General features: G+C 39.1%; 1 protein-coding gene across 1 annotated transcript; it reads left to right on the top strand.

Moving 5' to 3' along the window:
• The first annotated feature begins 8137 nt into the window (after positions 1-8137).
• LOC130048635 (mucin-2-like) lies at positions 8138-12269 on the top strand. Its single transcript, XM_056145634.1, has 3 exons — positions 8138-8164; positions 8521-9083; positions 9173-12269. Exons 1-3 carry the CDS (start codon positions 8138-8140, stop codon positions 12267-12269), a joined length of 3687 nt encoding a protein of 1228 aa, XP_056001609.1.
• The last annotated feature ends 878 nt before the right edge of the window (positions 12270-13147 follow it).

Genomic DNA, 13147 nt, shown 5'->3' with positions numbered 1-13147 from the left:
AACGAAACTAGGAATTTTTATGACATTCACAAGCATTTAAGAAAAAATAAAACTGACGATGCTTTACCTCTCTAATTACATGCACTTTATAGTTCAATGCTATGACATATACTTGCGCTAATGGAGCAACTTATCGCATGAACTATGGAATGTACATAGAAAACGCGACTGATATGCCTTTGATCACGTAAGAATAAAAGAGGGGTCTTCTCTAGTATATCTTAAAATAGTCTTAATTTTGTCTGAGGAACATCTGCATAACGGGATGGATTTTGTCGACATAAAAAAGATTTATTAGTGTCATTTTTTCGAACTTTACGTTACCCCCCCCCCCCCCTCCCCCCTCTAGATCCAACACTGACAGGGCTTTATATTGTTGCGAAGGTTACAGTTGTTAAAAGACATGCATCAAGCAATGGAACAAGAAGAGGGGATTTATTTCAAAGATAAAGTATATAAGACAGGTTCGAGTTAATGAAACATGGAATTTATGATGAAGCGGGACCGTGGAAAACCAATCTAATTAAAACCAGACTTCTTAGATCCGCGCCGTATACTTTGCGATTGTGAGCGCATATCCTAGGATCTGATTTTAATTAGATTGGTGGAAAACCTGTCGGGAAATTGAAGATATTATTATACCTCAGTATGAGAAAGCCATGCAACGCGTAATCTGATTGGTCTAGACGGTCACGTGCAAGGGAGGACAAAACTTCATATCTCCCTCTCAAACATCATATTTCCCCATCATATTTACCACTTGGGCAGCCTCGTGCATTTTTCATAAATTTAACGTAAAGGTAGACGAAGTGTATTGTGACGTCACAATAAGTTCGAGTCATTGTACTTTCAGAGTTCGTAAGGCACAAAATATGCGGGTCTCTGATACACAGTTAAATCGCCTGGTTTTGGTTTATACAAAAAACATGCAAGTAAATCAACATTCATGGAGAATGGAAATACGAAAACTGGTTATCATATTACTATATGTCGGGTTTTTTAAAATCTTTTATACGTTGACGGCGCGGTGTTACCGTTAGGGCAATCTCAGCTACATACAATGTATAGATGAGCGGACTCCAATTTCAAACGCACTTTTGTAGTTTTGCTTTGTTTCGGTATAATAAACAATTTATTGCATGGATGTTCGGGAGATATGAAGATTTATTCACCCAAGAAAAATCATATTCCCCGAGGGCGTTGCCCTCGGGGAATATCATTTTTCTCGGGTGAATAAATCTTCATATCTCCCGAACATCCATGCAATAAATGTATATAATTCTTTTTAATCTGTTACCGTGGAAACAAAGCCCGATGGGTAGTAATTTTATACTGCTTTCTTAAATGTTTATAGTCCAAATATTATGTTTAAAGTGAAAATTTTCGGACGTAGACCTTGTAAAGCTGCTTCACTATGCATTTTTTGTTGACATGGCAACCAATTTAATTTTTATTCAAGATATAAAAAGTGCTATTTTTTGTGTTTTAAAATAATTTTTTTCTACCAATTAGTATAATCTTATAGATGATACTCTTTTAAAAATTTTTACCAGCTTTTTACACCATAAGTTTGCCTCGTGTAGTTTTTATAACGCTAGTATTCCCTTTTGTACAAAGATCCCGAAAATGTAAAACATCTAAAAAATAAACCCACCTGGTCAAAAAACGACACGGGCATTTTTTTTTTTTTTTTTTTATTAAAAAGTCAATTTTTAAAAGATAAATTCCTACTGAACATATTGATATGCAACATGACTTTGTTCGCTACATGTCAAAATGTCGCAAACCTTACCTTAAATTATTAAATACTTTACATAGGAATGAGACATTGCTCGAATGAACCCTTACTTCCGCTACATTATTCTCATTTATAGCGAGCGCAGCATTGCACTTCGTTAAACATTTCGCCTAATGGTTCACTGAATTTTGGAGCTAGGAGACCACAATATTAGGATGATAATCCAAGTAAGTTCACAATCATATTCCAAGGTGTGACTTTGCGAGATCTCAGCCATTTTTGACAAGGGACTTCTGGGATTGGCGTCAAAAAATTTTCCTTGTTAGAGGTTTAGATTTAGCTCGGATTATTTCCCGCGCTCTAGTCATTCGCTGCGCTCGCTATTATTCTAACAAGACAAAAGGTTTTTAAAATTGTTAGAATATGTAAGGGAGCACATGTACTGAATTAGTGCTATTTAAAAAATTACAAAAAATCTACGGAATTCGGTCGGATTGAATTTTTTTTTAAAAATATATTTTTTCTCGCGACTAAGAATAATAAGTGCTTGAATCCATTTCCTTTTAATTAACATGTCCGGTAATGCAAACCACGATGACCCCCCCCCCCCCTCCCTCATGATGACCAACCATGCCACTTGCTATTAACGACTTAAAAATCATTAATTAATTCTAGTTTTGTGAATTAATCTTAATTAATGTATCTTCACAACAACAGTGGAGAGGGGCTTAAATATGTTGCAATTTTATTCAATAATTATATGTGAATGCTGAAATATGTCATCATTGTGTTACAACTAGGATTATGTACAATACTATAAAAATTGTTCTAATTTTCTCTTTTGGAACATACCATTGTTACAAGGGGATTAGCATATGAATTTCATTATTTTAAAAATTAGATAGGAGAGCATGGTGGTGGTGGGGTGGGTGATCCGCGCATATATGTACATGCCCAATAGTTCAATTTATTTAAAATTATCATTGTATTGAAATGTGTTTTATGTTCCAAGGCAGTGCTGTTTACATGCAGGTTTACAAACTTGAAAGGTTTGGGTATTTTCATCATACAATTAGTAACTTGAAAAGATTGAGAGTAGAAAAAAGGAAAGTAGAGACAGTCGACTACTGAGAGCATACAGTTCAGAACATTTCGCACGTCACAGTGAAGGCAGCAGAAATGAAATGTATATAAAGCATAAAAATATTTCAATCACATTAATGTATATATGTTTTAATGATTTTTAACATAAAACCCTGGGAGAAAACTAAACATGAAGCTCCGCTCGCTCAAACGGTAGCACCGTCAACATATTACAGAGTGAGTCAAATTGAACAAAGACAAATATTGAGCAATATTGAGTAATTGAAGTGAGTAATTTTGAGTTGGTCAAATATTGTTATAATTATACGTGATTTGAACTGATCATTGTCTCAAATCATTTTACTGCCAATCGCTGTTCAATATCTCGGAATAAAGCCGAGAGGACCCACATCGCTAATCAATATCATGAGCAAGTAGCTCAGTCTAAATTGAGAAACCATGGTTGTACGCTACATTAATGACATCACTTGATCTCTAAAAACGTAAAAGCAGCATCAGTAAATGTTTTCTGAAACCATTTACTGGTTCTGTTTTCACATTTCTAGAGATCAAGTGATGCCATTAAAATTACGTCAAACATGAAAACTGTTATTCATTATAATTTTTTTTCAATGACAAGAAGACGTGGTATTTTGTGGAAAATTTACAGTAAATTACTATGCCTCTATCTACTGATTCAAATGTCTATTATGATTGAAATAAATAAAATAAGGTTAATATGTTGTTACGTGCAAAACAAATAGGGTTTTGATATTTACTGTAACTTCTGTTCACACAAATGACGGACTCTAGGTGTCGTCTTACGCTTTCAATCATTTATGGTAGAGTTTGCCAGTCCTGACGCAGTCCATATGTCAGTTTATCTAATGTTTGAATTGGTGGTGTCCTTTGACGAACTCGGTAACAAATGGTGTCGCAGATGTGCTCAATAGGGTTCATATCGGGATTTGAGCAGGCTATGATATTGTCGAAACTGACTTTACGCAAACGTTAATGCACGATGTGGCTTGGCATTGTCAGTCACGAACACTAGCCTTGGTCGAAGAGAGTGAATGTCAAAATGAGGCAAATATTTCAAGCGAAAATGTCCCATTGGTAATTTTGTGCATTAAGGTTGCCCCTAACAGTGATAAGACCCAGCTTACAGTCGTAGGAAACATAACCCCACACCATAACTGATCCACCACCACCGTCTTCACAATATTTTGCTCAGCATATGCAGTTCGAGGTTGCCGCCATACACGCATTCATCCATCTGTGATATGTAGCAAAAAGCGACTCTTGTCCGACCAATGGACTTTCCTCCAAGATGTGAGGTTCCGCACTGTTCTCGTTGAAAGCGAAGGATGCGGCAACCATTCCTTTTAAAACTGAGCTATTCAGGTAAACGTTTGTTCTTACCATCCCTGTTAAATGCATTATTCTCCCAAGCAGATATTTTAAATTTTAAGGGGTCTTCCAGATCTAGTACGATGGTTTACCTCATTTGTTAAATGATACTTTCTGACGATTCTACAATTGTACTTTCTGACGATTCTACAATTGGTTGAATGGTGATGATTCACTTGATGACAAATTTGTCTCAATGTCATATGTACTTCCCTCATTCCAATAATATATCATTGGATTGTATTGAAGACTTGCAGAGGATCCATAATTTTGATGTGAAAGAAAAGTAAACCTAATTTTTCAAATTGTAAAGCACTGTATACAAAACTCTTGGAAGTGAGTACAATAGTCGCACGGACAATTCTCGACCGACAGATTATTGAATATAGGCATATTGCAAACAAAAGTTAAGACCGAAATGCGTTTCTGAATCCGAAATTATTGCTCTATTTTCAAAAATATAATACAGGATTAACTTTGGTGTTGCAATACTTTTTTTCCACATATCTATATATTTACACAGAGTCTATTACTGGCATATTCATATTAATGTATTTGTGTATATTGTGAGATATAGTACGATTACTGAAAAGTAGAAAAAACAACATTGATTTGGTGATTTAAAAAAACGTGAACTAGAATGAAAAATGTTTTTTCCCTGTGGCATTTAATGCATAAAACTCCATTTTGCAGGTTAAATATCCTCGGCTATTACTGGATAGGGGTGCACGACATGTACTCAGAGAACAGCTTCGTGAACATGTTAAATGAAACCATTACCTACACGAAGTGGGGAAGATACCAACCAAACAACATACATTGGCAACACATATGGTTATATAGCAATGCAGATTGTGTGTTGAATGTCATGGGTTACGGATGGATTGATGCGGTGTGCTCGTTCGAGTATCCAGCAATATGTTCCAAAAGGGTCACGTGTAAGTTTAACAGAAACCTCAATTTAAGAGATACAATGTACTCTATCATTTTTGTTTTACGGTCCATTCGAGAATTTCCTTTCAGAGAGACGCCATTAGCTTTAGGTGAAGAGTCACAAATTTGACCTCTGTTAATGGCTGTAACAGTGATGGTTCTGTATCGTGGAAACACCTACCATGAAAGGGAGTTTCTTTTTAAGGTCATTTCCCCACGAACCGTGTCATTTACTTGTAATGAAAGGTGAAGATAACGAACAGTGATCAATCTCTTAACTCCAACAAGCAATACAAAATAGATAGTTTGGCAAACACGGACCCCTGGATACACCAGAGGTGGGGTCAGGTGCCTAGGAGGAGTAAGCATCCCCTGTCGACCGGTCACCCTCGTCGTGAGCCCTATATCCTGATCAGTTAAACGGAGTTATCCGTAGTCAAAATCAGTGTGCCAAAAATGGTCTAACAATCGGTATAAAACATGTCAGACAGCATTTGACGCAATGATATGTTGTATTAACGAACTAGAGCGTTATAACGACCATAGAATTTGCGAAATGATGACTTCAATCGAGACTGTTGAAACCCCTGTACCATCAACTTGTTTGTCAGTAGCTTGCCTCGATTTAAAAACTGACTATACGCAGAACAAGCTCTTGCGTATCGAATCAGTTATAAACACCATATGCAGGTGATAATGGAATATTGCTACATAAATATGGGAAGTTGACGATGGAGAAGCTGAAATCATCCCGTTTGTCATACAATTGAGTTGTCAGTTTGCCGTTAATACTGGCCGTTTGACGAAAGAACGCTCACTACTTATTGGAAACGAAATGCGAAGATAACGAAAAGTGATCAATCCTATAACTCCTACAAGCAATACAAAATATAGAGCTGGGCAAACACGGATCCCTAGACACACCAGAGGTTGGATCAGGTGTCCAGGAAGTGGAAGCATCCCCTGTCGACCGGTCACACCCACCGTGAGCCTTATATCTTGATCAGATAAACGGAGTTATCCGTAGTCAAAATCAGTGTGCTAAGAACGGGCTAACAATGTGCATGAAACACGTCAAACAGCATTTGACCTAATGATAGGTTGCATTGGCAACTAGAGCGTTATAACGACCATAGAATTTGTGAAATCCTGATTTTCAAACGAGACTGTTGAAACCTTGCATCATCAACTTGTTTATCAGTAGCCTGCCTCTATTTAAAAACTGGTCATGCAAAGAACAAACTCTTGCGTATCGAATCAGTTGAGAGATATAAACACCATATGCAGGTAATAATGAACTATTGCTACGTAAATATGGGAAGTTGACTATGGAGAAGCTTAAATCATTCCGTTTGTCATAAAGTTGAGTTTTTAGTTTGCCATTGATATCTTCTTTCAATAAAATATCTAAGTATGAAGCAAAATGGACGACTCTGTGGTGTATTTTATTTCGAGTTCACGTGGATATATCGAATCGACATAGGATTGAAAATTATGATTGTTAATAGATAAAACGTCATCGATATATCTAAATGTTGAATTGAAGGTCACAGCAAGATATTGTTTCTTCTGACGTAGATATTTTTGAATAAATTCTGTTTCATAAGAATTTAAAAACAGGTCAGTGGTCAATGGTAAACGTCTTATGATTTACATGGCGCCGTGATTGAGATTCGAACCCGGTACCTCCTGGTAACGACGGGAAGAGATGTAACCACTCGGCTATCGCGACATTGAGACCACTGAGAATGGACATTCAAGCGTATGCGTATTTTATGTACATGAGTACGATGGAAACGGATGTCACACCTTGCGGAGACTTTACATATTTTTCTAAGTGTTTCCCCCCCTAATATTTCAAAACTAATACAACAGATCCAAAAGAGTCGTGCAATTCGTATTTTCCATTGATTAGATATATTGGACGACATTTGTTTTAAAATCTCGCCTCATTGTCAATTTATATATTGATAGCACTTGCGCAAACAACAACAAAAACGACAACCAGAACAACGACAAAAACAGTAAGTCTATCACTTTTTTTTCTTCAAGGAAGATTATCGTATATAGGGTATGCATGAAATGTTGACTCTGGCGGTTGAGAAAAATTCCCTAAAGCACCAAATTTTCCCTTTTCATCAAATTAGTTACAGGAAATTCCGCTAAATAAATAAAGCGACAAGATTTTTTTTTTTTTTTTTTTTTTTTTTTAGAAATTTCTGGCAGTCTAATTATTCTAAACACCAAAAATTGCCCGATAAATGTTAGTTAATTAGATAGCTTTGACAAACACAGACTGCTTCTCCGACTACAAGGTCCCATGACCAAACATCACAATTACTTAGTACCACACCCACTGTTCAGAAAACACCTACAACCACGCCCACTGTTGCGTCAACATTATCAAACTAGGGTCCAGACATCATTTTCTCACAAAATTACAAGTATAACACTACGTTTTCCTGTGTAAGACAACCATGTAACATTTCTCTTTCTAACCTAATCACCAATGCAAGGCCAAAATTACCCAAGTCAGACAGCCATTGATATGATATTTTTCTGTCTTCTGTAGAGACGTTATTGGTTATGGCGTCCTATTTTCAATGATTTACGTTAGATAGTGAAGTTAAATATTTTGTGTTGTTCTCTTCAAATTTCGATTTGATATAGCTTTTTGTGGACCAACCTTGGGATTTTTAGTTTACACAAAGTGTAAACCATTTTTGGATATGCTCTTTCTGACTTTCTTTTCCTGAATTATTGCACTAGTCTAAATTGTGGATAAAATGGAAGAAAAATTAAACCTTCATTATTTTCTCCTGTAGGATAGGAAAATTCCACTTGTTGGACAAGATTCACTCAGGAAAGCCTCCTCCTAGACTGTGAATGTTGTTCCCTTGTGGAATTTCTCAATTCCATACTCGTACTAATGAAGGATTTTATTAATCTTGCACTGCTACAACGTCTTTGATTATGACATTCTATGATTTACATTACACGGTAAAGCACAATAAGTTGCACTGTTTGTTTCTATTTCGATTTGATGTCGATTTCTGGGGACAGTCTTGAGATTTTGTTAGTTTAAAAAGTAAACCGTTATCGGATATGCTCTTTCTGCCTGTTTTTGCATTTAAGTTTAAATGAAGATTTTAACAATTTAGAATTTTTCAAAGCTACCAATTCAATGCACTAAACCGTGGGTAAAATGTGAAAAAATAATATTTCATTATTTACTGGAACAAGATTCACTGTATAGCACTCGACAAAGTCTCGTCCTAGACTGTCAATCTTGTCCCTTCGGTGAAATTTTTGAATTCCACAACCCTACTAATGAATTCTATTAATCTACTACGAAGCCCAGTGTCCAGACAACATTAACAGCAACTATATCCACTGTCCAGAAAACATTATCTGCAATCAAGCGAACAGTCCAGACAGCATTATCTACTACAAGGTCCAGTTCCCAGACAACTTCATTCACAAGTCTTAATGTCCATACAAAACCCACTACCAAATCCAGACTCCAGACAATATTGGCCACTACCAAATCAAGTCTCCAGACAACATCACCCTCTACCAAATCCAAACTCCAGACAACATCACCCACTACCAAATCCAAACTCCAGACAACATCACCCACTACCAAATCAAGTCTCCACACAACATCACCCACTACCAAATCAAGTCTCCAGACAACATCACCCACTACCAAATCCAGACTCCAGACAACATCACCCACTACCAAATCCAGACTCCAGACAACATCACCCACTACCGAATCCAGTTTTCAGAAAACATTGGCCACTACCAAATCCAGTCTCCAGACAATATTGCCCACTACCATATCCAGACTCCAGACAAAATCACCCACTACCAAATCCAGTCTCCAGACAACATCAACCACTACCAAATCTAGTCGGCAACATCACCCACTACCAAACCAAGTCTCCAGACAACACCCGCTACCAAATCAAGTTTCCAGACAACATCACCCACTACCAAATCCAGACTCCAGACAACATTGCTCACTACCAAATTCAGACTCCAGACAATATCACCCACTACCAAATCGAAACTCCAGAAAACATTGCCCACTACCGAATCCAGTCTCCAGACAACATCAACCACTACCAAATCCAGACTCCAGAAAACATTGTCCACTACCGAATCCAGTCTCCAGACAACATCAACCACTACCAAATCTAGTCGCCAGACAAAAACAACCACTACCAAATCAAATCTGCAGACAACATCACCCACTACTAAATCCAGACTCCAGACAACATTGCTCATTACCAAATCCAGACTCCAGACAACATCACCCACTACCAAACCAAGTCTCCAGACAACATCACCCACTACCAAATCAAGTTTCCAGACAACATCACCCACCACCAAATCCAGACTCCAGAAAACATTGCTCACTACCGAATCTAGTTTCCAGAAAACATTTGCCACTACCAAATCCAGTCTCCTGTCAACATTGCCCACTACCATATTCAGACTCCAGACAACATCACCCACTACCAAATCAAAACTCCAGAAAACATTGCCCACGACCGAATCCAGTCTCCAGACAACATCAACCACTACCAAATCTAGTCGCCAGACAAAACCAACCACTACCAAATCAAGTTTCCAGACAACATCACCCACTACCAAATCCAGACTCCAGACCACATTGCTCACTACCAAATCCAAACTCCAGACAACATCACCCACTACCAAACCAAGTCTCCAGACAACATCACCCACTACCAACTCAAGTTTCCAGACAACATCACCCTCTTCCAAATCTCGTCTCCAGACAACATCAACCACTACCAAATCCAGATTTCAGAAAACATTGCTTACTACCGAATCCAGTTTCCAGAAAACATTTGCCAATACCGAATCCAGTCTCCAGTCAACATTGCGAACTACCATATCCAGACTCCAGACAACATCACCCACTACCAAATCCAGACTCCAGACAACATTGCTCACTACCAAATCCAGACTCCAGACAACATCACCCACTACCAAATCGAAACTCCAGTCAACATTGCCAACTACCAAATCCAGACTCCAGTCAACATTGCTCACTACCAAATCCAGTCTCCAGACAACATCACCCACTACCGAATCCAGACTCCAGACAACATCACCCACTACCAAATCCAGACTCCAGACAATATTGCTCACTACCAAATCCAGACTCCAGACAACATCACCCACTACCAAAACAAGTCTCCAGACAACATCACCCACTATCAAATCAAGTTTTCAGACAACATCACCCTCTACGAAATCTAGTCTCCAGACAACATCAACCACTACCAAATCCAGACTCCAGAAAACATTGCCCACTACCGAATCCAGTTTCCAGAAAACATTTGCCACTACAAAATCCAGTCTCCAGTCAACATTACCCACTACCATATCCAGACTCCAGACAACATCACCCACTACCAAATCCAAACTCCTGACAACATCACCCACTACCAAATCCAAACTCCAGACAACATCACCCACGACCAAATCAAGTCTCCACACAACATCACCCACTACCAAATCAAGTCTCCAGACAACATCACCCTCTACCAAATCTAGTCTCCAGACAACATCATGCACTACCAAATCCAGACTCCAGAAAATATTTCCCACTACCGAATCCAGACTCCAGACAACATCACCCACTACCAAATCCAGACTCCAGACAACATTGCTCACTACCAAATCCAGACTCCAGACAACATCACCCACTACTAAAACAAGTCTCCAGACAACATCACCCACTACCAAATCAAGTCTCCAGACAACATCACCCACTACCAAATCCAGACTCCAGACAACATCACCCACTACCAAATCCAGACTCCAGACAACATCACCCACTACCAAATCCAGACTCCAGAAAACATTGGCCACTACCAAATCCAGTCTCCAGACAACATCACCCACTACCAAATCCAATCTCCAGACAAAATCACCCACTACCAAATCCAATCTCCAGACAAAATCACCCACTACCAAATCCAGTCTCCAGACAACATCAACCACTACCAAATCTAGTCGCCAGACAAAAACAACCACTACCAAATCAAATCTGCAGACAACATCACCCACTACCAAATCTAGACTCCAGACAACATTGCTCACTAACAAATCAAGTTTCCAGACAACATCACCCACTACCAAACCAAGTCTCCAAACAACATCACCCACTACCAAATCAAGTCTCCACACAACATCACCCACTACCAAATCCAGACTCCAGAAAACATTGCCCACTACCGAATCCAGTTTCCAGAAAACATTTGCCACTACCAAATCCAGTCTCCAGTCAACATTGCCCACTACCATATCCAGACTCCAGACAACACCACCCACTACCAAATCCAGTCTCCAGACAACATCAACCACTACCAAATCTAGTCGCCAGACAAAAACAACCACTACCAAATCAAATCTGCAGACAACATCACCCACTACCAAATCCAGACTCCAGATAACATTGCTCACTACCAAATCCAGACTGCAGACAACATCACCCACTACCAAATCCAGATTCCAGACAACATTGCTCACTACCAAATCCAGTCTCCAGACAACATCACCCACTACCAAATCCAGACTCCAGAAAACATTGCCCACTACCGAATCCAGTCTCCAGACAACATCAACCACTACCAAATCTAGTCGCCAGACAAAATCAACCACTACCAAATCAAATCTGCAGACAACATTGCTCACTACCAAATCCAGACTCCAGACAACATCACCCACTACCAAATCAAGTTTCCAGACAACATCACCCAATACCAAATCAAATCTCCAGACAACATCACCCACTACCGAATCCAGACTCCAGATAACATTGCTCACTACCAAATCCAGTCTCCAGACAACATCACCCACTACCAAATCCAGACTCAAGAAAACATTGCCCACTACCGAATCCAGTTTCAAGAAAACATTTGCCACTACCAAATCCAGTCTCCAGACAACATCCACTACCAAATCCAGTCTCCAGACAACACTATCCACTGCAAGAGCCGGCGTCCAGACAGCTACACCCCAAAAAACCCAGGAACTAACTACATCCAATAGACGAGGTGAGTAACTGACGTACGTGAATTCTCTAATATTCAATATAGTCGCCGCGGTGGCCTAGTGGTTAGAGCGTTTGCCCCGCATGCGGAAGGCCGGGTTTTGAATCCCGGCCGCGACAGACCTAAGTCGTTAAAACAGGTAGTGACAGTTTCATCGCCAAACGATCGGCATGAGGAGTGAATGTCACGGGTCATCAGAGATGACGTTAAAATGGATGTCCCGTGTCGCAGTAGGTGCGGAACGCTAAAGAACCTCACTGCTCAAAGGCCGTAAGCGCCGAGCAAAGGCTTAAATTTGAAGCCCTTCACCGGTCTTGGCGACATCTCCATATGAGTGAAAAAATCTCGATAGAGACGTTAATCAAGATACAATAAATCAATACACTCATTATAGTGTAGTAATGTGATTTATGGTATGTCATGAAAGGCGAAGATAACGAACAGTGATCAATCTCATAACTCCTATAAGCAATAAAAGATAAAGAGTTGGGCAAACACGGACCCCTGGATATACCAGAGGTGGGATCAGGTGCCTAGGAGGAGTAAGCATCCTCTGTCGGCCGGTCACACCCGCCGTTAGCCGTATTTCTTGATCAGGTAAACGGAGTTATCCGTAGTCACATCCAGTGTGAAAAGAACAGCTTAACAATGTGCATGAAACACGTCAGAAAGCATTTGACCCAATGATGGATTGTATTGGCAAACTAGATCGTTATACCGAATATATAATTTGCGAAATGCTGATTCTAAACGGTAGCCTGCTTCGATTTAAAAACTAACCATGCGCAAAACAAGCTCTTGCGTATTGAAACACTTGAGATATGTAAACAGCATATGCAAGTGATAATGGAATATTGCTACATAAATATGGGAAGTTGACATGGAGAAG

This window comes from Ostrea edulis, chromosome 7, assembly GCF_947568905.1.
Source record: "Ostrea edulis chromosome 7, xbOstEdul1.1, whole genome shotgun sequence".
Classification (NCBI taxonomy): Eukaryota; Metazoa; Mollusca; class Bivalvia; order Ostreida; family Ostreidae; genus Ostrea; species Ostrea edulis.
Note: the sequence above shows the minus strand (reverse complement) of the source record. Positions and strands in the feature narration are given on the sequence as shown.